Genomic DNA, 26500 nt, shown 5'->3' on the forward strand with positions numbered 1-26500 from the left:
TCTATCTATGGGGGGCAGAATCACTCTCATTAATTCAGTTTTATCAACAAAGTGTACCATAATTCTATTTATCAACAACATTTTTTGATTAGGGTAGCAGTGCAAGGTTATTGTATTCTATTTAGATTGGCACGTGATTCGTAGGACCTATGGTTCTGCTAGTTTGCTGGTTTCTACCTTATATATTTAGTACCTCTGGTACTCATAGTTATTAATACAAATTATAATTTTGCTAATAAGAAAAAAAGATAATACAAGAGAGAGAGAAGGGCAGTGGCAGTCACAACATATATATAGAGAAAGGTAGCAGATAAAATTACAAAAACATTCAACACTAACAATGAACAAGTTCTGAGAGTTTGAATCACAGTAAATACTTCAAAAATATCAGTCCAATGAAAGAAAGGTCATGTAGAGAGGCATGAACATATCAATCCAATGAAAGAAAGGTCATGTAGACAGCCATAGCATAAGTTACAAATATACCAGTAATGTATACAACAACAATTTCAAATTAGTTTTCGAATCAAAGATATAAATACCTGACTTTGAGGCTTCAAAGATATAATCAAAGCGCTTCCACAGCAACGCCAATTAGCAGTAGTAAATGATAGCCCTAAAAAAAACCATACGGAAATTAGCCACAGTGTGTTTAAAGCCTTTTATCAACAATATGACTGTCACTTCATGGTGATACATTGACTCTCAAAAGACATTATACTGAGAGTGTATTTAAAGCCTTTTTCAGTCATTCTATCAAACAGCTCATGGACAATTTTTTAAGAATACATATCATACATTGACTCTTTAACATAGTTGGGGAAGGCATCACAGGCCTAATGAGGGAAGCAGTCCGGAAGAATTTTTATAGTAGCTACAGGATTGGAATGAAAAATGAACCCACAAACATTCTGCAGTATGCAGATGATACTGTTTTTGTAGGTGACGCTACATGGGACAATGTCTTGGTGTTGAAGGCCATGCTAAGAGGTTATGAAATGGTCTCGGGCTTGAAGATTAACTATGCTAAGAGTCAGTTTGGTGATATAGGGGGTGTTGTTACTTGGACCAATGAAGCAGCTCAAACCCTGAATTGTAGACAATTGGAAACCCCATTCACCTACTTGGGTATTCCAATTGGGGCTAAACCTTCCAGCAGTGTTGTGTGGGAGCCTTTAATAAAAAAATGTGAGTCTAAACTATCTAAGTGGGCCCAGAAAAACACATCACTGGGAGGAAAGATAACTCTAATCAATTCTGTTCTCAATGCTGTACCAATTTATTTATTATCCTTCTTCAAGATTCCACAAAGGGTAGTAAATAAACTGGTAGCCTTGCAAAGGAACTTTCTATGGGGGGGGGGGGACCAAGACCATAGGAAAATTTCTTGGGTAAAATGGGAGACTGTATGCCTGCCCAAGTCTGAGGGGGGTCTAGGGATTAAAGATATCTCTAAATTTAATATAGGTTTGCTGGGAAAGTGGATATGGGCCTTAGCTTCTCATCTGCAACAACCTTGGGCCAGGATTATCAATTCCAAGTATGGAGCCAGGTCTGATTTTCAGTCAGCTCATGTTCAAGGGGGGCATTCATACTGGTGGAAGGACCTAAGAAAGCTTTATCACCAGTTTGATCAAAGCATTTTTCAACAATGCATGAGCTGGAAGGTTGGGTGTGGGGATAAAGTCAGCTTTTGGAAAGATAAATGGTTAGGGGAAGGTCCTACTCTTCAACAGAAATACAATCAGTTGTTTCTCATTAATAGACAGCAACCCGATCTTATTTCAATGATGGGAAATTTCTCTCAAGATAACTGGAGATGGGACTTGAAATGGAGGAGGAATCTGTTTGATCATGAAAGTGATCTAGCTGTCAATTTTATGGAAGAAATCAGCTCTATACATATTCAGAGGCATGTTAAGGACATCATGACTTGGAAAGCTGATCCTAGTGGTGTTTATTCCACAAAGTCAGCCTACAAATTAATGATAACCCCCTCTACTCCAGCCTCTAAACTGAGATCCTCAACATTACTATGGAAATTGAAAATTCCCCCAAAAGCTGCAGTTTTCACTTGGAGGCTTCTTAAAGACAGGCTCCCTACTAGATCTAATCTCATAAGAGGAAATGTGATCATCCAGGACACTGTTTGTCCCCTCTATGGCCTAGAACAGGAGGAGGTGGGCCATCTATTTTTTAACTGTAAGAGGATAGTAGGCATGTGGTGGGAGTCGATGACATGGGTACAGGCTCAGGGAACTCTCCCAGCTTCTCCAGTGGATCATTTTCCTGTGGTGGGTTTTTAGAGGGCAACACCAGAGGTGCTTTGTAACATCTTTTTCCAGTACCTCTTGTACTGTTTTTGACTATATTAATACATATATATAATTTTCCTTCCAAAAAAAAACATATCATGCTTCTATCCAGTCAAACTAAAGCAATAACTAATTAATTCAATTAAACATGGACCAATTTAGATGTCAATCATTAAAGGTAGATGATGGCATTCAAAGAATGATAGCAAACCTTTCTATTTCTATTTTTTACACATTTAAAACTCAAACATATAAAATAAAAAATATATAACAAACTAACAAAGATAAAGACAAAAAAAAAGGAAATATACACTCACCTTAGTTGGTGCTGCTGCCCATCATTTCACTCTCACAACAAATAGGAATCATGTACCTGCATGGAAGAAATAATCACACAACACACAATGATCAGAATAAGCAAATGCATATGATTAAGCATGATACAATATCAATATTGATGGAAGTAACAATGACTTGTCAAAAATTTGGATGAAATTCAAAATATAAATCAAAGCTTTGTCCCTGAAACCCTCTATGTAAATCAAAGCTTTGTCTCTGAAACCCTCTATGTAAATTTGACAGCCTCGTCTCTCCTTTCCTGAAAACCCACTAAAAACTGCCTAACCCCCCCTGCTGTTACTCCATAATTTATTTTGCAATAACTGCTTAAGGCAGTTACATATAGTCCTAAATCACTACAGATTTAGTTACGATTAACCCTTTGTGCCTAACTAGGGTTTCGAAACATCACAACAGAGATAGACCATTGAACAATGGATTTTCATCATTAACATACAACAGAGACATACCTTCGATGGAAGCGCAGACACGAACTCCACAAACGCCAACTCGACAATGTGGTTGCAGTGACGGAAGCGCGGCCCAGTTTGCGACAAACACGAACTCAGGCAGAAGGAGAAACACACCCTGGGAGTACCCTTTCCGGGACTCTTTCCTTTCCTACTTTTCTTCGACCTGCGAAAGTGAGCAAATGTTAAAATGATGAACGCCTAATGTTAAAACGAAAGGACGTACCTCAATGGATAAGACGATCTCCACAAACACGATCTCCACAACGTGGTTGCAGTCACAGAAGCACAGGCGACTTTGACACAAGGAGAAAGAAGAAGAACGATAGGGTTCAAGCGCAAGGAGAAAGAAGGAGAACGATAGGGTTCAAGCGCGCGGGTTGTGCAATTTCAGAACTTTAATATATAATGATAACAACATCGGTTTTTTTAAAAATAACCGATGTTAACATCAACTACGTAACATCGGTTATAATAAAAACCGATGTTAACATCGACTCGATAACATCGATTTTTACAAAACCGATGTTAACAAAGGCATACTAACATCGGTTTTGGAAAAACCAATGTTAACTAAGTCTACTTATTTACAAAAATGCTACCGCGCTTTCGTTAACATCGGTTTTAGCTATAACCGATGTTAATTGGGCGATGTTGAAAGCTTTTTTTTAGTAGTGTACATTGGTCCTATATAGCATAGAGCATAGACAAATGGGGACTACCCAAGCCATATAAAGACTACCCAAGCCATATAAAGACTACATTGGTCCTATATAGCATAGAGCATAGACAAATGAGGACTACCTAAGCCATATAAAGACTACCCAAGCCATATAAAGACTACATTGGTCCTATATAGCATAGAGCATAGACAAATGAGGACTACCCAAGCCATATAAAGACTACATTGGTCCTATATAGCATAGAGCATAGACAAATGAGAACTACCCAAGCCATATAAAGACTACATTGGTCCTATATAGCATAGAGCATAGACAAATGGGAGGTGGACCAATAACAGCACCTTCACACTTGAGAATAAACATCTATAGCATAGAGCATAGACAAATACAAGTAACCCAATAACGAATCTAGCATAGACTTTGATACTATGTTAGAATTTGGACTTATGGCTGAACTCAATTCCACAAACCAGCTTTGAAGGTGATGATTGGCCCAACCTTTATAAGGAGTGGACCTTTGGAGCATGGACAAAGGTGAGTATCCTCTGATGTTTGGGTTTCATAATTTTTGATTCCGCAAGCTCCTGAGCTGCTTCTATCATGACATCTAGTATCATAATGTGCTGACTGATATCTACATTAGGTGAATACAAAAGGTTGTTTAGTGACTTAAGTGATTCAAATGGGCAGGTAACTACTAAGGCAACTAATGATCTTTGTCTTTTGTCTTCAGTTGATTCTTCTGCACCTTCTAAAGCTATATCAAAGCACTGAACCTAAACAAGAGTTCTGGTCATATCCCTTGCTGCATGTTTTAGTTCATCCGGGGATGCTTTTATGAGCCTTTCAGCTACATCAATAGCCTTTTCCACTTGCAGAAATTTCAGTAAAATAGCAAATATGAAAACGTTTTAAGTGATATTTTAAACTATTGATTGTTAAACTGAAAAGGTTGAATCATATAGGAAAACAATCCTGGAAAGTGAATACATTTGTTAAATTCTTATTGGAATTTATTCATGCGTACTAGACTACTAGTACCACTTGAATACAGGAGAAAAATCCTTAATTTCTTAAACAGCAAAAAATTGCTAATTGGGTGGTAGCAGGGAAATGAAGGTTTGGGAATGCTGACATATAAACCCTACAATCATTCTAGATCATAGGTGAGTAGCCAATAGCAACACCCCCTGATGCCTAGAAATAAACATCTAGAGTGGATACAAATATGGGTGATCCAATAACACCCTTCTATGTCTAAGAAAATACATCTAGAGTATAGATAAGTATGGTTGGCCTAAGAGTGAATCTAGGATACAAAATAGCAGGTCTATCACAGATACTAACTATTGAAAATAATAAGATAAATTCAATTGTGATTGAACTCTGCATTCGAAAACTTGACAGCCACATGTAATAGGTGATGAAGTTGGATATTCCATCTTCGTTCAATGATTTCGAACACACAAGTGTGTGTGCTTATTGATTTAGTCAATGATTTCAATGCAGATCATGGTTAGGACCAGAGATTTAGGTCGTGCCTTAGGTCAGGTCACTCGCAGAGGTATGGGCAGAGGAGATCATGATGATTCCGATGATGCTCCACAGCGTCGACGACCTACTGCATCCGCACGGAGGCAGCGAGTCGCTGTGACTGCGGATCACGTCGATGAGCCAGTCATCCCTGACCCAAACGTTCAGGATGACCCGGTGGAGGCACCAGCTGCTGTGGAGGACATTCCTGCGGACGCAGGCGCAGAGGCGGATGAGGATTAGCCTCAGGGATTTCCAGGTGGTCCGAGCGACCCATCTGTGCTGACAGCGTATGCGGATCACGTTGCTTGCAACGTATGGACGAGAGAGGTATTTATACTATTTATTTTTAGTTACTTGTAAATTATACTATTAGTTTTCCTTTAAATGATAATTTTAACAAATTTTGCGTTCCTTTTATACTTCAATTCAGGAGTGTCCTGAATTAAAGTTATCCTCGCATGAGAGGAAGGTCCATAGTTTAGGCAGGCCTGTCCCTGCCATTGAGGGACTCATCGCTGGTACAGGACTAAGTCCTCTGATCGCATGTTCGGTAGACACCGGCGATCGGGGACTTTTGTCCGCGTTTGTGGAGCGCTGGCACCGAGAGACGTCTAGTTTCCATCTCCCGGTGGGTGAGCTGACCATCACATTGGACGACGTCTCCTCTCTTCTTCATCTTCCCGTTATAGGTGACTTTCACGCATTTGAGCCCTTGCACGTGGATGATGCGGTTCAGATGCTGGTGGACTTGCTGATGGTGTCTCCAGAGTCTGCTAGGGCTGAGACAGTCCAGTGTCGCAGACCGTACGTACGCCTGCAATGGGTACGTGATGTATATCAGCGCCGATGCCAAGCAGGTCATTGGACAGTTGCGGCTCATGCATATCTTCTTCACCTGCTGGGTTACACTCTGTTTGCTAACAAGAGTGCAACCAATGTCCATGTTGTCTACTTGGAGGCCCTTCGGGACCTCAGTATGACAGATAGGTACGCTTGGGGAGTGGCTGCTTTGGTTCATATGTACGACCAGTTGAACGATGCATCCATGAGCCACAGTCGACAGCTTGGCGGTTACATCACACTGCTGCAGGTAACAAATATGTTTTTCATTCATTCAGGCTAAACAATGTTCAACTTTAAATTTTGTTACACTTTCATTATTAATGTTTATAATTTGAATGTTACATCTGTAGTGCTGGATTTACGAGCACTTTCCCTCAGTTGCGGAGTCCACCGCTGATCAGGACTACGACGAGGCTTCTTCGTGTGCTTGCAGGTGGATTGCGACGAAGAAGACCGTGAAGAGCATTCGCACGCCGTTGTATAGGGAGCGCCTGGACCGACTCCGGATTCCGGATGTCTGTTGGATCCCGTATGGGGAGCATCGGGAGGTCCGGGACTTCCACGTCAGATCATGCTACTCCGGTCTCTTGCGCTGGGGGCCTGTTGCTGTGTATTACCGACCGGAGAGGGTCGTGCAGCAGTTTGGTTACACGCAAACCATTCCTGCTCCTCCTGTCGATTCATGGGTCTCGTATGATGATATACACGACAGGTGGATGCACTACGAGGATCATATTGTACCTGCAGGTGAGGTGTGCGTCGTGCCAGGGGCGTGTTCCAATGACTACATCGACTGGTTCTTCCGCATCTCTCATCCTTTCATGACACCAGGCCACGCAGTAGATCATCTGCCTCATGGTCATGCCCCGCAGCCCCGAGTCGTCCCTCAGGCCCCGCAGACAGATATCCTTCGCGTGCCGGAGCCAGGAGCATCGTCGACATCTACGGAGGAGCCCAGACATGCAGTGGTAAGTAATACTAATAATTTACGTCATTTACCTCAATATTTGCATAATAATTTGTGTAATTAGTTTGTTTTGTATGTAACAGGAAGTTTGTGATGACATTGCTAAGCGGTTGGAGCGCCATCTGAGTCTAGGGGTGGTCACTCCTGGCTCATCGACACATGAGGTGATCGAAGAATGCCTCAGATTGGCCAGGAGTGTCACACATGACCATCTAGTATACGCTAGGTGTAGAAGCAGGCGGCGCACTGATCAGGCTTAGTTTATATACATATTTTACATTGATATTCCTTGTATATACAGATATTGTACATGAACTCATTTCATGAGTATTGTTGGTTTTATTTATTTTCATTATTAATGTTAGTTTTATTTATTTTCATTGATTGTGTATTCCATTTGTGTCTATATACGCGCGTGTTATAACTTTAAATATAATTGAAATAAAGAAGTTGAAAAGGGTGTAAAAAAAATAATTAACCAAAAAATGGACATCATTCGTTATCTAAGATCGTATATAACGTACTAATATTTTTAAATTCTCTTATAATTACAATTTTCCCACTTATACTAATGATCATGTAAAAAAATGTATTGTAAAGTAGTTAGTATTTTAATTTTTTATATAATACTAATTATTTTTTTATATTCTTTATAAATATTAATAATGATATGATTAATTCTTTATAATATTATCTTTTATGTATTTATTGATTTTTATTAATATGTATAAAATAACCTTAAACAATAATTATAATGGGACTGAGTAAGCATTTTAATATCATCTTCTAAACAAATTTATTCTAAAAAATATATTAAAAAATTAATTATTTATAATAAATCAATATTTATAAATATTATATTTAATAAAATAAAAAATAGATTTAATTATATTATAAATAAATATGTTGTATTTAAAAGTATATTATAATTTTTTTTCCTCTTACGAATCAAGTTGATCTGTAAGAGACTTCCGGATCAGCTTGATCTGTAAGTTGATCCGGAAGTCTCTTACGGATCAAGTTGATCCGGAAGAGACGGATCAAGCTGATCCGGAAGTGAAAAACTAAGCAAGGGCAATTTTAACATTTTTCAAGAATGTTAGGTGCACCTAGCAACACTCAAACACTCATTGGTACAATTATGTTGCAATACATAGGGGAAATACACAAGATCCATATTGTATCAAAGGCATATGTCCTCCATCTTCGAGTTTGGAGCTGTGCTTCATGATTGCCTAAGTGTGGACCCTCAAGTGCAATCCTCCATTCTCCCTTTTTTTTTTCGGAGCCCCATGAATGTCATTGCGTAGCGCTGTTCATGTGTCCTCCACCTTCGAGTTTGGAGCTATGCTTCATGATTGCCTAAGTGTGGACCCTCAAGTGCAATCCTCCATTCTCCCTTTTTTTTCCTGGAGCCCCATGAATGTCATTTCCTAGCGCTGTTCATGTGTCCTCCACCTACGAGTTTGGAGCTATGCCTCATGATTGCCTAAGTGTGGACCGTCAAGTGCAATCCTCCATTCTCCACTTTTTTCGGAGCCCCAGGAATGTCATTGCCTAGCGCTGTTTATGTGTCTTCCATTATCAAGCGCGGAGCCTCTGGTGACTGGGAAATATGTTTTTCTGTTATTTTCCGGATTGGTTCCTTCGCCAAATATGTGTAACTTATGTTTTCATCGAGAACTCTAGTTAGTGCGGAAGAGCTTCACATATCTCCCACAATGAGAAGGATTTTTAAGACTATTAGATTTTCGTTTACATCAATGGTTAAAATAATAATTTTTTCTTCTTAGGTGACTAGTTCAAATAAATCATAAAATCGATCCCAAAAAAGTCCATCAAAGAACCAAAAAATCATTTAAAAAATGGTTAAAAACCTAAAAAAATGATTTATAGTGTTGACAAAAATTTCTTGATACAACATCATTTTGAATTTTTTTCTTAAAAATATAAAAATCAAACTAAAATATATGTTTTTTTCTTTTTTATTCTAAATATAAACTTGTTATGATTAACAATTGTTGATGTGTATTGTTGAAACTTTGACTGAAGTATTATAATATATTTTATTTTAATTTTTGTATGCATTTTAAATGTTAAGAACGTATAAAACTATGTGGTTTTAGTTTTTAATATAATAAGACTATGATATTAAGTTTTTAACATTATTTTATGTATTATTATTATCATTATTATTTTATTAATACCCATTGAATCCTAATTCAACCACGATTGAACTATAACTAGTACCTTAACCAATTTAATTATCGATCCAAATTTTGAAAATATTGATAATATATGAATTTGTAATAATTAACTTGAGAATTTTTAAATTATAAGAAATTTTTTTAAAGAAAATATATATTAAACAACAAAAATATTTTTATTTATTTAGAAATAAACAAATATAAATTTGTAGTCAATCTAGAATATGTCTTCCTTACTATAATCGTTAATTACAATTTCTAGTTTTATAATTTGTTTCCCTCTTTGACTCTCTCTTAGTAATGGAGACCTCTCTTAACTTAAAATTTTGATGTTTGAAAAAGATTATTTTATTGTTAGACTATTCAAAGTTAGAGAATCATACAACATATACGTAACATACTCAACAATTGATTATTCTAAAATGACTTAAATATTGATTATTTTTTATAAGATATTTTTATTAGCTTTTAATATTTTTTATTGATCGAAAAATTTGTTTAATTATTTGATAAATAAATTTTTTTAGTAGTTTGTAACGTTTTTTAAAATGCTAATTTTTAGTTTTTATATTTTCTTTTCTTTTTATTAATTCTTGATATATCTATCAAATTTTATGATTATCGTTTTTAAATAAATCATATTTTTTTATTATTTTACACTTTTTATCTATTTTAATAGTTAGTTTTATCGAACATTTTTAATTTAATAATTTAATTTTTTAATTTTTGACTAACTTTTTAACTAGTTTTGTCAAATATAATAATATTTTTAATCACTAAAAATAAGTGAATTTTGATTTTAGTTTTTATAAAAATAATTATTTGTAAATATGTGACACTTATCAATATGTATTGAAAGAAAGGCTAAGTGACCATTTCAAGGGACATTCACTAGTATTTTTTTTTATCTTTAGAAATCAAAGATAGGTATAAGGAGTTTATAATAATTCATTCACCCACCAATAAGTGGTTGGTCCAAGTAATACTAGATTTGACCACCTTAAACAATGTATTAGGTTTGAGTCTTTTGGATGAAAAAATAAGTTTAAAAAGAGAAAATCTCACTAAAAGTGATCAACAATAGATTTTCTGATGTAGATTAATCATCGGTAAAACTAATGGATATTTCATACTAAAAACGTAATTATAAAAAAATAACTCACACACCCATATATTTCATACTAATTTCCTGTCTAGACACTCCCTGTAATGTCAACATGTGATATTTCTATTTTTTTTTTTTAAGAAACCTTAATTATACTAAGTGTTATTTATCTGTGATATACTAAGGACTATAAATATTAATTTTGAGTTTTGGAATGAAAAATGAAGAAAGTTTCTATAGAGATTAAAATGAAACTCTTTTATGTTATAAAAGATTAAAAGCTTATTTAATTGTAAATAACGTAGTATAAGCATTATTTCTTAGAATACAAGGCTCACTTACCTAAAGAAAAAAGTATACGAGGCTCACTTTTAATTTGAAAACGAACAAAGTTACAGCAGCAATGAACGGCTCATACAAACCTTAAGTCAAGATGGTAATAAGAAATCTAATTTTAACAACCATCCACTTGATTTTAGGATATTATCATGCGATTATTAAAGGTGTACGTTTGGTAAGACTTACACCTATATTAACTATTAGTAGGTAAGGTACATGTCATTTACATTAATCAACGGTTTAGATGTTAAACATTATTTAAAATTATTATAATTACAATAAAATAAAAATATAATTAAAAAAAAATGAGCTCCTGCTTTCTTTTGGTTACACCGTCACCACCGATGATGAAAATATTTGAGAGGAGAATGATGATACCTCCACAGTCAATGATAAAAGAGAATTAAAAGTCTGTGAATCAATTTCAATTTGTTAATGGAGTTAGTGTGCTTTGTGAATCAATTTCAATTGTTTTTCCTTTTTCCTACAGTTCATCAAATTTCGTTTTTTTTTTTTAAGTTGAAAGTGTTATGAAATAAATAGATACTGCAGCAGTGGTATTGAAAAGGAAAAAACACCTTAGACTAATGAAGAATGTTTAAAGAAGATGAGAGAATTATTGAAAGAAAAACTTTTTCTATATTATTTTATTATTAATGGTGTTAATTACAAACTAAGACTGTTATAATTTCATTAATCACATACAAAATTTTATTATGAGAAATAACAAAGGGTGGGCAAGCGGGCCGGCCCACCCCACGTAAGGCTCGCCCGCATAAGTCTGCATTGATAGCGGACCGGGTCAATCTGCCCCGCTTCTTACACGGACTAAATAAATTGGTCCGCCCCCGCCCCAAGGACTCCGCGGGTCAAACAGGCCAGTCCGCGGACCTAGTTTTAAAAGAATTTTAATTTTAATAAAAATATAATACAATCAAATTAAGTTCAATACAAATATAAATAAAATCTCAATAATTAGTCAATTACATCAATAAAATAAATATTGTCTTAACAAAAGAAAATTCAAACAATAAATCTAAAATATAAAATTTAAACATCTCCAACAACAAATGGTTTCATATTTGAAATAGCTTGAGCCTTCTCCATCTCCATATCTTCATCTTCTTTTTCTAAAACTCAAAATAATAATAAATATTAGAATAAAGTCAAGTTAAGTGATTAAAAGACAATAATTATTACATATTATTTATCCTGCATATCAAATACTAGTAACCAATTTTTAGTATATATCAAGGCTTGTACGTTATCAACAAGAAGCCTAGTTCCATATTTGTTAAGCACACCTGAGGAGAAAAAATATTTTTAGCCTGCTACAACGGTTAAATATGATATGAGCTATTTTTTTATAATAAAAATATATTGAAATATCTTTAAAAATATTTATTTAACAATTATTTTTGGCTTAAATGATAAGAATTGATATTTTTATTATTTATGACTTTCAGATATGAAAATGATAGATTAAAAGAGAAAAAAATTGAGAAAATATAAAAAAAAATTAGCAGGTTATCACTTATCTTTTTTATCTTAATCTTTTATTTTTGTTATTTTTTATTTTTCTCATCTTATCCTTTTTTTTATCTTTATCATCTTTTAATTTAAATATTTTATTTTTATCTTATCTAATATATTTATTTATCTGTTATTTTAAAAGAAAAGTGAAAAAGTGAAAAATAGAAAATCAAACCTAATATAATTGGATCAGAATCACACAAATTAAACCTAATGCGGGCTGCTGGAACCCCGCGGGCCAAATCCGCATAGTCCGCAGGTTAAGCGGGACGGACCCAAAAATATGACATAACCATGATCCGTTTAAAAAAATTGGTCCGTAACCTGCGCCGACTGTAGGCCCCGCGAGTCATTCTACGAACTTGAGTCCGTTTACCCACCCTAAAAATAACATAATTAGCTCATAATTTCTTCCTTTTTCAAAGAATACAAAGAAAAAATAGAAATAGATCTTTAAGGTAAAACTAATTCTAACACAAAGTATGTTTGAATTGGATGTCATTACAGTGTGGTTGAATTTTTATTTTTTTTTTGAATTTGATTACAAAGGGTTAAGGCCTTGCATCATCTTTTCTTGTACACCAATGAAGAGATGCATGAGAATGATATTGTACTTTTTTATGATACAATTTTATTTATAAAAACAAATATGCTATTATAACTTAAATGATGTGTAACAATCTACACCATCAATTATTATAGAGGGTTGAGATATGTGTACTATATTCTCTATTGTACTTTAGACGTGCCGGATCCTAATTATTAACATATCCTATTTCTCTCTCACACACTTATGTATAATAATATAGAAATAAAATAGAATTATTACTTTTAAGAATGACAATATATATCTTATATTGTATTGTTTTTGTCATTATTGTTTAATATTTTTATGTTTTTAAATTAAAACCTCTCAATTTATTAGCTACTTTCATTTTTATGTTATTTTTAATTAAAAATTCCTTAAAATGAAATATTAATTTTAATATTTTATATTATTTTTTCAGAAATTTAAAATATTCATACTGTAAAATTAGTTCTTTTTTTAAAAAAAAATTGCACTCTAAATTTCAACTACCTAATCTTTTCAGTTTATTTATTTAAATTAATTACTTATGTAAATGTCAATAATAATTTTAAATATTTTTCTCTACCATATTTTTTAGTTTATATTTCAATTTTAAAAATACGTGGAATAATATTTTAAATATAATTAAAAATATTCTTCAAAGATAAATCAATAAAGATATATTTATACTTCATTTTATAAAATACACTGTAACTATAATTTATTAAATAATTTAAAAGTAAATTAATTATTATTTATTTGCTCTAAAACAAATTCATTTTAGACCTAAAAGTATGCTAATATTCGGAGTATGAGATTTTTATCCCCTTTGTGATCTAATCTAATAGTAGGTTATAACAAAAAAGAATTTGACTTTCCAAAATGCAAATTAATAATCACATGTCATCTTTTTTCTCTTGTCAAAGACAATACATCGATCGCATTTACTTTGTTTTACTTTTAGTTTTATATTTTTATATATTTTTTAATAGTTATTAGCCGTTTGAAGTTTAGTTTTGTTTTTATATTCGGAGTATGAGTTTTTTTAATTGGAGTATTACGAGACATCCTTTGAGACAAGAAAGGAAAAAAAAAAGTGAGATAAGTTGTTTTGAGTAAATAGAAAACAATGGAATCATCGGTAGTTTAACATAGTTAATGTTCACATCAATTATTTTAGATACACAAAAAAGGACAAAAGAGCTACACTAGGGTGTTTGTTAGTCATACACTCCTACTGTCATCATTCGCTGGTATGTCTCTATGGCATTGCTTGTTTACTTCTGGAGAATATAGTTAATTCACGAAAATGTGCAAAATTGCTAACAATTTGCGTCAAATTGTCTAACAAGCCCCACAACTTGCTAACCGTACAGCTGATATCATTATAGATTATAAATTTTCGTGTAGTTAATTAAGAATAAAAAATTCAATGAATAAAATAGGGTGTAAAATACAAATTTATCCTCAACCATATAAATTAATCATCAATGAGATTGCTTCAGCTTAATGAGATATTTTGAGGGTTTTTCTAAGAGAGAGGTTTTTATTGAATACTCAAAATTTTTTTTACCGTGGATAATAATCTTATTTGATTTGAGTTAAATTGCTAATGTATTAAAATAATAACAAATCAAATAGTTTGTAAGCTCATTTATATATACATCAAAATTGAATATATATATATATATATATATATATATATATATATATATATATATATATATATATATATTGAAAATATAAACATTTTGAATCATTTGATTATTTTTTAATTTATTTAATTTTGAAAAATTTTGATTAACCCAAACAATTAAATATATAATTATATTTCAATGGTTGAATTGATGAAATTCATGTTTTATATATATAAAGCTAATGATCATGTTATATATAAACTTAATTACAAAGTTATTAAAATATAATAGCGTGTAAGTTATATCACCCATACATATGAAGTGTATCCATGTTAATATAGGATAAGAGCAAGCGAATATTAAAATTTAACTGTATAATTAAAATGAATAGATATATACTATTAAAACTAGACACATATATAGTCTTTTTTTAGGACATTAATAACTTTATATCAAGTGTTTTTTTTATCAATCGAACTACAGAATTGTTTTATTACTTATTATTCTATATCAAATTTTAAGAAAAGTTGACAATAACAAAAATATAATCAAATGCTTCATATTGTCAATCACGTAGTTTTTTTTTATTTAAAATAATAATGTATCAAATTTGCATATTCTTATACGAATTAAGATTTAAAACATGTCTATTATCTAATGAAATTTTTCCAACAATTTACACTATCAAATACATATATTATTTACTCAATTATTATACTAAATTAAATAATGTGATCCTCTTAATTAATGTATGGAGTATCGTCAGGATAACATTAAATATGTTTAATCGAATCCTCGAGTGTTGATTTAATCAACTTCAAAATTAAATCATGAAACATATATACGATAAGAATTGTATAATAAATTTGGCGGCTAAATCATTAATTTATTTGTACATAAAATAATGAAATCCTTCATTCTCTAGAATATTGAAACTTAAACAAGCAGACCTTGGCGGCTAAATCATTAATTTATCAAGTTTTGTTTTCTTCGTGTTGTCGTTGGTGCTATACAATTAAAAAATTAAAAGAGTATTTTCATGCATTTTATTCATTTAGTTGTTTTTTTTAGATGTCATTTAGTTGTTCAAAATACGAAAAAAGCTTGAAGTGATTAAGGGCTTAAGGCAGAGAGAAGACAAATTAAGTTATGAGTGACAAAGTTATATATGCAAATCTTCCGTCATAAAGTTATCATATATGTGTCACTAATATAAGTTTTCTAGGAACGGTTTTCGTGATTGTGAAATTTAGATTTATTTTAATTTAAAGATAATAATTTTGATGTGTGTTTGAGTTAATAAAATTTTCTGTAACAGATGTATTTCTTATCTTTCACTGTCGAGTATTCATTAATCGATAGAGGAAAGTTAGGAAACAGAAAGAATATAATATTTTAAGATTGATATTTGTAGATGATTGTGACCATATGATGTGTCACCCTTTTGCAACTTGTTAAATTATATTTTAGTATTTTAGTTACTTTTGTTTCTTCTGATCTTGTAGCGAACTAGCCTGTCTAATTATGCTGTCTCACTCCTTTTGGAATATATCTTGATTTTGTTTTTCTTTCAATTTTGTATGAATTGGCCTAATGATTAAAAGCACATATAATTAGGACCCTAAAAACACTAGGATAATGTAGAGACACACTCTTAATAAGGAAATATATATAGCATCAATCGGAACATATATAGCTTAATAACAAAAAAGGGACAAAAATCACATTTTGATCGCTTACTAATGTTTTATTTTCATTTAATTCCTTACTGATAATTTTTTATCAATTTAATTTTTCAAAAATTAAATTTGATCATAAATTGATTCTTCAATTAATTAACAAGTCACTAATAAAAGAGATGATGGAATGCTAATGTATCATCCCATATGTTAGCTATGTGATATTTTGTCTTTTCATCTAGCATCTTAAAGATAATTAAGATAAAAAAATATGAATAATGTTATTTTTTATCTAGTTGAAAAATCAAAAAAGAAAAAATAAATATTATTTTTCTCTAATTTAAGAAACTCAATTTAAAAAAAACTTAGTAGATAACTTCTCACAATAATTCTAAACCAATAAATAGTGTTTTTAAGTTTAGAATCACAAAATTATATTTAAGAACGTGAATTCTTTTCATTCGAACTAGCAATTTCTCGTGCTTCAAATTAAAAAAAAATGTAATTATTTGAACTCTGTGATAATCTTAACGGAAAAACAAGTACTTAAATACAAGTTTTAGTAACAAATTTAACAATTTTTGCATCATTTGATAAGGAAAAAAAACATGCAAAACATGTAATTTTCAAAGAAATATATTTAATTAAACAAGAGTGGTGGGACATATTATGGGCCTCAAATAATTATGGGCCACTGAAGTTGACGAGTTGGACACGTGGCGGTGCCTGGTGGAGTTGCCGAGTTGTTGTCCACGTGGCGGGCTCTGCCACTCGTACTGCGAAATGCTTTTTTACGGAAATTTTTTTTCAAACAGGTATAATTTTCAAAGAAAGTCACATGCATTCGAGCATTTTGACATATTATGGGCCTCAAACGGACATTCCTATCAAAAGTTATACTCGTTTGAAGTTAAATTTTTTTTTCGTAAAAAAGCATTTCGTCAGTACGAGTGGCGGGACCCGCCACGTGGACAACAACTCGCCAACTCCACTAGCGAGTCCACCAGGCACCGCCACGTGTCCAACTTGCCAACTCCACTGGCGAGTCCCCTTCAGAAACAGACCCCCTGGAAAAAGTTTCAAAACAGCCCCCTTTTGGGAATTAGTTTCTAAAAGGGACCTAGTTTGAGCAATTTACCTTAACCGAAACCTATCTAGTTATCGCTCAACCAAATTATTAAAAATTCACAATATTTAGTTGAATAACAAAAACCACACCAAAATGGCAAGCAATGGGAGTTTCCTTTAATCCATTACTTGCACAAGCAAACAAACCCTCAACAAATTAAAAGTTATCCCAAAACAACATATTGGTTCTGAGGGCAATGTCAAAAACAAATTCTCCCATTCTTCAAATTCTAATCTTTTACCATTCCTGCCCCCCGTTTTTTTGTTAAACCATTGAATACAGAAACCAAACCAACACTTTAACTACACAGGAACATTGCATTTAAAAAAAATTGGAAAAAAATAAAATAAATTATCATCATGAACTACTTAAAAAATATGAATAAAATAAACAGAAGCAATACTCATCGTTTTTTGGACTGGGGTTTATCGGAAAAAGGCTTAGAGGAAGTGGCATTGTTGCCCTTGTCATGTGTTTTCACGAATCACTATTGTTAATTATTAATTAGAAAATCGTATTTAAATGGGAAGCACAGAATGTGGTGATGTGTGTGACGATTTTCAAGTCGACGGTGCATAACGATGATGCATGTTGCTTAGTTTCTAGATCTGTCGAGTGGTGTGGATGGTGCACCACTACCGAAAATCGTCTTTGGTGGTGGCATACGATGGCAGAGTAACTAAGGAGAAGAACAGAGGTGATGATACATCATAATATTATGCAGATGATAAGATGCAGATGACACAAAGAAATTTACTTCTCCACTAAACTGCACTTATTTTCATAAATAAATGCGTGTTATAAATGAGGGGCTAATAAGGAAAGAGAAGGAAAAGAAGAAAAAGAAATTTTTTAGCCATAGATTTAGTAGTGAAGGAATCTAATAGAGGAAGTTACTTTCGCATGGTGGGAGATTTGAGTAACATTTCCACCTTAGAATTCATTTACTATTTGATACTTTTATGTAAAGTTTCTTTCTAACTTATTAAGCAATTTGCAGAAATATAAAATAATAAATTTGATAAATTATATGATGGAAAAAAGTAAAAAATAAAAAGAAAATTTAATAGAAAAAGATGAAAGAGAAAGTGAGTGTTTATCAACATTATCTTTTATGTATTTCTTTTTGAGATCTTGACCCGTGTTTGCAAATATTTGAATCTGTTGCTCCCAATTTTTCGTTCATTGTTAAATTTTCTTTTATTGGCTAGTTTCTCTCTTTGTTCCTTTCTCAGTTCATTAAGATACTTTTATTTTTTATTCAACTAGACATTTTATTTTATTGGCTTAAATATATATATTTTTCTATAATTTAATGTTTTTTTCATTTTCTTTTTTGCAATTTTTTTTCGTTTAATTCTTACTAAATGTCTTTTTTTTATTTTTTTCTTAAAACATTTTAAATATCACTTTAGATAATAAAAAAACACTAAGTTAATGGCGTACGTATGTTGGATGGACTTTTTATTGTCTCTCATCATTTATTGTATCAATTAGTACTTTTCTTCTTTTCCCCATATGGGGTTTATGTTTCATATGGGGTTTATGTTTATCACTAGTAGAAAATTGTGATCCCACGTACCTTGTATTTCCCCCTTAAATTTTAGGTCCATCACCCCTTAAATTTACCTTGTATTATTATGATATAGCCTGGCCCCAATGCATGTGTCCATTGGTACCATCACAGCACCCATAAAATGCTTGGCGCTGAAAAGTTAGAACTTAACCTTATTAGCAGTTGCCTTCTTCAACCAGGTAGTTCTTGAGCCGCCCTTGACTAGTGGTTGCTTGTTGACTTGCATTACTACCTTGGTGTGTTCTTGCAATAAAGTTCGTTCGTACACAACCTTCTCCCTTCCCTAAGTCAACAGCACTAATTACAAAGACTCCTTTAATAAATAAAAAATTACAAAGACTTCCTATGAATATAAACTTGGGTGCCGAGCCTTAAAGACCCTAATTATTCAACAACCACTTGGGAAAGTAATTAAGGAAACGTATGGTACGGAAAATGAAGCCTATTTGTGTTTTATTATAATTATTGTGTAAGAAAAAAATATCTTAAAATAATTATTATTTTAATTTTTTAATTATTATTAATTATATTTTTTTCTTATATCTCTTATATATATATATATGTATATATATATATATTAATAATAAACTACAAAATTTAAAAATAAATTAATGATTGTGTAAAGATTAATTTTATAAAATTATTATTTTTTTAATCTATTTATTATTTTTTCTTAATTTGTAAAAAATAATATATGACAACAATTAATTTGAGGCCAAGAAAATACAATATATCTCATGTGTCTATAAAACGATTGATGTTTAAAGTTTTTTTTTTTATACAGGTTAAGAAAATAAGTATCCAAGAGAATTAATATTTATTAAGGGACAATTTATTAAAATATTCTTGAATGTATTATTAAATATTTCAAAACAACAATAGTGGACAAAACTAAAATAGATGTTTAAATATTTAATTAAAAAGTGAGAACAACAATCGATTTAATTTTTTTCAAAAGTTAAAATTACAGTCATTAGTCATTTTAGAAGAGAGGAAGTATAAAGATATTAAATCTTTATATATTGTACAATATATAAAGATGTTACTCATAAGAGAGAATATACATAAATAAACTCATAAAAGAGAATTTATAGTTTAAAAATGAATACGTGTTTATAAACATAATAAAATAAAATAATTAATCCAATTATATATATATATATATATATTTTTTTTTTTTGATTGTGATTACTAGTTAGTATATATTGGTATAAAAGTTACAAAAAATGCAATTCAAAAAGTGTTTTTTTTTTTTTTTTTACAAATCTTAAGAGAAACTGATCATATTGACTTTAGGGGAGTGTTAGTTCTCTAACGATGAATGTTGTATCTTGTATCAGTGGAAAGGACTTTAACATTCATACTGATATATACTTCTAGTACTGATACAAAATACAAAAGTCATTAGGTGTGAAATCAATAACGTAACTAAACCACAATATAGCAAAATCATGGAGTATATATTAAGGAAGAATGAGAATAGTTTTTTCAAACTTCAAGAAGGTCATTAAGTTGTTTACCTTAATATAGTATTTTAATGAATGATAATGCGAACAAATAACTTTATTTTGTTTATAACTAACATGGTATAATAACTTCATCAATCATTTCCACCACAACTTTAAAAAAAATGTTAAAGAAAAATATAGTGAGTACGTAATACATTATTTATTAGAGAACTACAAATAAGCATATTTATCATAGAATGTAAATTTTTTAAATATATTTTGTCTAATTTCAATTTGTCTCTTACCAACCCAGCTGATATGGCAAACAAGTGCTTTTTATGGTCTTGCTCAAAACATAACCCTTGATTTGAGCACTGCGATGACGAGTGTGCCTTACAAAGACTCTCACATTCAAGCTGTTCGTTCAAGTTTGAGTCTAGACATAAGAAAACATATTCTAGTCTTTGTATAATAATCAAGTATATGGGTGTTTTTCCCTCTATTTCTTGACAATATTAGGAGATGATATGGACATCTCCTTATCAATCAGAGGGTCGTTGACCATCTAATAAGGGGATAATTAAGTACATCTAAGGCCATGGATTGATTTTTGGTAATTAGCTAGAGGGTTCTTCCCTTATGAGAGAGTTGGCATGGGCTGAGGTGTGAACCACAACTTAAAAAGGTTTTAAATTAATTAATTCGGAAAAAAATGTAAAATGAAAGAAAAAAGTATTTATAATTAAAAAAATATTCATAAATATGTTTGAAAAAAAGTATGAAATTAAGTTACTAAAAAACATTTTATTTTAATACACTGTGACGTCTGCACAATGCACATAGTAAACGGAATAAAATCAAAGTGACTAAAGAAATATGTACTTCTTACTAAATTAATACTATCATTTTCCCTCTTATAATTAAGGTAAGCGAGGTAGAAAAAGGAAATTTTGAAACAAATTCTGCAACACCATATAGAAATAAACAAATAATTAAAAGCATACTTCACGTTTAAATTGCACGATCCAAAGGTCAACGCCCTCTCATATCTGACGCCTCTGTCTCAATCCTTCTTCCTCTCCCTTCATATATCCTTCATCAGCACACCGTTTTATCAACTCTTATATACCTAACACTACCCCGTACGCCAAAGTGTACCTCTCTCTATTCTTCTTCCTCGATCTATTCAATCCCCTTGACACGATATCCAAATAAAACCAAGACCCAGAAAGTGATCAAGATAAAGAAGGACAAAGAAGGAATATACATACACACATATACATACACACCATGAAACTCGTTTGGTCTCCCGAATCAGCCTTACAAGCTTACATAGACACGGTTAAATCAGTGAGCAAACCCTTAACTTCAAGAACCTTATATCAAATCAATCACACAATTTTCTTATTATCTTTCCTTCTTTTAATTTCTTTATTATCTCTGAAACTCTAGTCATTAATGGAACTGAATGACGTCGTGTAATTTATGTAGGAGACTCAGATAAGGCTGTGTTGTTCTTGTTGTGGTTGTTTGTTTATTATGTAAATTGCTTCTTAGCTCTACTTTCTCGGGTATGTATATGGTTATGCAACAAATTAATTGATAAATTTTATTAAATAAGTTAGTTAGTTTTCATTGAAAAAGATTCGAACTAATATAAATACCAAATTAAATGGATATATATATTTCCCAGTTGAAAATTTTGGATATGATAAATTTGACTTTTTTCTTTCTTAGTTTGTTTCGTTTTGTTTTGCTTTGTAGTGTGAGAAATTCAAGGAAACCGGGGTACCAGAGTTGCTATCAGCCATGGCTGCAGGGTGGAACACGAAATTCATAGTGGAATCATGGTCCTACGGTGGTCCCATAGCTGCAAGCGTAGGCCTAGCAGTTGCAGCTCGCAACACGGGTGCAAGACACGTGTGCATAGTCCCGGACGAGCGATCAAGGGCACAGTACATAAAGGCTTTGGCTGAGATGGGGGTGTCGCCGCCTCCGGAGGTGGTGGTGGGGGAGGCGGAGGTGGCGGTGTCGCAGCTCGCGGGGCTCGACTTTCTGGTTGTGGACTGCAAGAGGAAGGAGTTCGCTAGGGTTCTAAGGGTGGCCAAAGTGGGTCCAAAAGGAGCAGTCTTGGCATGCAAGAATGCATGGCAGAGAAACTTTTGTGGCGGCTTCAGATGGAGCGTGGTGCTACAAAAGGGTGTCCGTGTGGTTAGGTCAGTTTTCCTCCCAGTTGGAAAGGGTTTGGATATTGCATACATAGGAAGTAGTAGAAGTGGTGCAGCAGCAACAGCTTCAAAGGGCCCTCGCCGTTGGATCAAGCACATAGATCAACAATCAGGAGAAGAACACCTTTTCAGAAAGCCATCTCATTAGAAGAAGATAAATAAATTAATAATTAGCATGTCTGGTTTCACGATTCGAATATGATTTTTCACGTTTGATATGATTTTTAGAAGTTATATATTAGTTATAGCTTTCACATCTCAAACGTGATTTTTCTTCTATTCTCAACGGTTTTCAAATATGCAATAGATCTTTTGGTTGAATGGGTTTAGTTTGAATGACTTGAATGTCTAAGATGTATTAATGTATTATTAATGAGTCATGACTCATAGATGATGATCAAATTCATAACTGGGTTTGGGAATTTGAGGATTAGAAATTCAAGCTGCCAAATTGCTTTGTTAAAAAATTAGTGTACATACGTATGACGGTTTCAGCTTATATTATTATATCTGGGATTGATATGATGGCTAAGGAAGATTTGGAAAGAGCCGTACGTAGTTTTTATAAAATGATGTAAATTATAAGTTTTACAAAGTTATGCTTAGTTTATTAATGCATGCGCAATTTTGTCTTTTGTAAGTTATTTGTAGTTTCGCATAAGCTTGACTTTGTTTGATTTTTTCTTCATTCTATGTTTTGGCAATTAATTTGATGCATTAATAGCTGGTTTGCTTAATTAACTAAAAAGGGTATGGTGGTGGTGACGGCTCGCTATGGGTTGAGGGAAGATCCAGAGTGTCATACTCATGGGCATGTATTGTATTTGTAGCCGGAGTAGTGCTTTTTCTTTGACCAAATCTTGGTATTTCATTGTTTATACAACCAAGGGCATATTTTTCACAATTTTTCTCTCTCTACAAAATAGCATTTGAGAATTAATTGCGACTTTATGTAAATTAATTAAGATCGAGCGTTAGAAGTTAGGAGGTACAAGAAACTTTTGTTGACCTCAATCAATATCTCAGTTCAATCATCCATATTAAAGAATTTTATGACAAAATAATTCTATTTTGTATTTGATGATTTGTTAAGGCTTATATACAAAAGAGTTATACTAAAATCTCCTAAGATTAAGTTATACAGATTGATTCTTCAAATAAAACTCCTAAGATTTCGTCTAGACTAAAACCAAATTGATTTACATGATCATAGACTAATAATATGAGATAATATAATGATTACGCATAATTCTACACAGATTTTGTTATTTCCTGTTATCTCATCATGATGTCATTACCCCTTCAAGTTAGAGCATGTAAATTACATATCCCCAACTTGCACAATAGAGAGGTGAACTGAATAGGACCAATAGCCTTAGTAAAAATATCAGCTAATTGTGCATGTGTAGGAACATAAGTAGGTGTATATTGCCAGTGAGATACTCATCAAGAATGAAGTGGCAATCCACTTCAATGTGCTTGGTGCGCTCATGAAAAGACGAATTCTTGACAATATGAAGCGTTGCTTGATTGTCACAATGAAGTCGCATAGGATGAGAATGAGAGATACCAAAACTATGGAGAAGATCTTTTAACCATTTCAATTCTCCTGTTATAGCTGTCATGGATCGATATTCAGCCTTAGCAAAGGAACGAGATATTGTTTGTTATTTCTTAGTTTTCCATGAAATTGGAGAAGATCCAAGTAGAACAAACCATCCGGTAAGGGACCTATGAGTTAAAGGACATCCAACCCAATCAGAATCACACCAATCAGATAGTTGCAAGTCACAATCATTACACAACAAAACACCCTATCCTGGATTCCCTTTCAGGTATCGAATAACATGGAGAGCAGCCTCCCAATGGCCCTCTTTAGGTGCATGCATAAATTGAGACAACACATGCACACAGTATGAAAGCTCGGGTCTGGTAAAACAGAGGTAAATGAGACAACATACTAACCGCCTATACTGATCAGGATGAGGAAAAGGCAAGTCTGCTACAAGTGCTAGATGATGATTCTGTTCAATTGGCACATTTGATGGCTTAACTCCCAGAAGTCCAACTTCGGTTATAATATTCAAAGCATATTTGCATTGACAAAGAAAGATACCCGCGGAAGATTGTGCCACTTCAACACCTAAGAAATATTTGAGGATCCCCTAGTCTTTCATGTGAAAGCAATTGTGTAAATAAGCTTTAAATTCAGTGATAGCTTCATGATTATCTCCCGAAATGATTAGGTCATCAACATACACTAACACTACAATACATACCCCCGGTCTTTGCAAGACAAAAAAAGAATAATCAGACAGAGATTGCCGAAATCCGTAGTGTTTTAGTGCAGCGGACAGCTTGGCAAACCAACAACAAGGCGCCTAGTTGACTCCATATAAGGAATTGTTGAGTTTACACACCATTCCATATTGCCGAGGAAGAAAGCTAGGAGGCGGTTTCATGTACACAACCTCCTCAAGGTCCCCATGTAAAAATGTATTTTGCACATCCATCTGATGTAATTCCCAAGCTCGTGTGGTTGCTACGACTAACACTGTATGGACTGTTACCGTTTTTACAATGGGTGCAAAAGTCTCTGTGTAATCGATCCCCTCTTTTTGATGATTGCCAAGAATTACTAATCGTGCTTTGAACCGTTCTACACTTCCATCAGTTTTATGCTTTATTTTGTACACCTACTTGTAGCAAGTGCTTTCTTTCCTGAAGGCAATTTGTGTGGTTGTCCAAGTTCCATTGGTCTCAAGGGCATGTATCTCACTTTTCATTGCATCTCTCCACCGACTGTCTTTCACCGCATCAGTATAAGTGACAGGCTCCTTTTCCTATGAAATGGATGCAAGAAAAGCACGATGTGCAAGAGAAAAATGATCATAATTCACATAATCAGTTATGGGATAGGGCGCACCTGAGTCTGCCTTTGGAGAGGGTGAACAGTTGGATGGGCTCAATCTTTTGGTGGTATTTGTCACATAATCTTGCAATCGAGTAGAAGGTTGTTTGGTTCTATGTTCTTGTTCGGGACTCACCCAACTGCGATACTAATCAGCAAGTGTACTGAGTCGCGCAAGTAATATAAAATGGTAAGAACCGAGTATCAAATCACATGGAGTTTGTTTCATTCAGAAAAGCGTTCGTTCAATAAGCAAACATTTGTATGGAACCATAAAATATAACAAAAGATAATTTCTATAATTCTAAAAATAACTACAAAATTTGCTATCTAATTGTGAGAGATAAACAAATGATTAAAAAGTTGGGTCCTTCTATTGAACAACTTGATGTAATTATGTATTTTTCTCTATTTAAGGTTGTTCCTGTGTTCTATGCTGAGAGCAAATACCCTAAACACCGATTCCTTGCGTGAATGGACTAATTCTATTTAAACTTCGTTCTAGGATTCCTCGTCGAACTTAGCCTAAATGAATTGCATTAAGATTACAACATATTAAAAACTAAATTCCTGCACTTCGTGTCCAGACATACAGTTCTCTAGCTTGCTATATCCAGTTCTAAGGATTTAAAATATTCTCCAATGCTAAAAATCCTAACTTTACACACAAATGGGTGATCAATTCACAAGCATGCAAGAATTAATTGTAGATAGAAGCAATGAACACATAAAACAACTTTAAAATAGATAGTGAAGAGTTTTACATCAAAGCTCAGCAGAAATCCCCAACAAGAGACTTAGTCTTCCATTGCAAGTTATCATCTTTAAGCAACAAGATGAGGTTTTTGAAGTAAAATTAAGATTACACAGTGGTGAGGATGTCTCTTCCACCTCTAGAAACCTAAAAATCACTCTTAAACCTAGAATCCTCTTGAAAGCTGATATTTTTGGTTTTCTTTTGCTTTGTTACGTCTCTCACACTCTATG

At 32.8% G+C, this 26500-nt stretch overlaps 1 protein-coding gene across 4 annotated transcripts; it reads left to right on the forward strand.

Annotated features, from left to right (window-relative positions):
• The first annotated feature begins 21414 nt into the window (after positions 1 to 21414).
• Positions 21415 to 23283, forward strand: LOC114417425. 4 transcript variants are annotated; one of them, XM_028382637.1, is made up of 3 exons: positions 21415 to 21724; positions 21866 to 21945; positions 22112 to 23283. In XM_028382637.1, exon 3 carries the CDS (start codon positions 22184 to 22186, stop codon positions 22748 to 22750), a length of 567 nt encoding a protein of 188 aa, XP_028238438.1. In that variant the 5' UTR covers positions 21415 to 21724; positions 21866 to 21945; positions 22112 to 22183; the 3' UTR covers positions 22751 to 23283. The 4 variants fall into 4 exon arrangements, with proteins under 4 accessions (XP_028238438.1, XP_028238447.1, XP_028238455.1 ...); XM_028382646.1 differs by having other exon boundaries at positions 22139 to 23283; XM_028382654.1 differs by lacking the exon at positions 21866 to 21945.
• The last annotated feature ends 3217 nt before the right edge of the window (positions 23284 to 26500 follow it).

The sequence above is a fragment of the Glycine soja genome, chromosome 1 (genome assembly GCF_004193775.1).
Source record: "Glycine soja cultivar W05 chromosome 1, ASM419377v2, whole genome shotgun sequence".
In the NCBI taxonomy this organism is placed as follows: domain Eukaryota; kingdom Viridiplantae; phylum Streptophyta; class Magnoliopsida; order Fabales; family Fabaceae; genus Glycine; species Glycine soja.

Bases quoted from the DNA above. Each gene is read 5' to 3' on its own strand.
- LOC114417425 (XM_028382630.1), top strand. From the start codon at position 21,665: ATGAAACTCGTTTGGTCTCCCGAATCAGCCTTACAAGCTTACATAGAC. The intron at 21,725-22,138 runs GTGAGCAAACCC...TTTGCTTTGTAG, and splicing joins ACATAGACACGGTTAAATCA to TGTGAGAAATTCAAGGAAAC.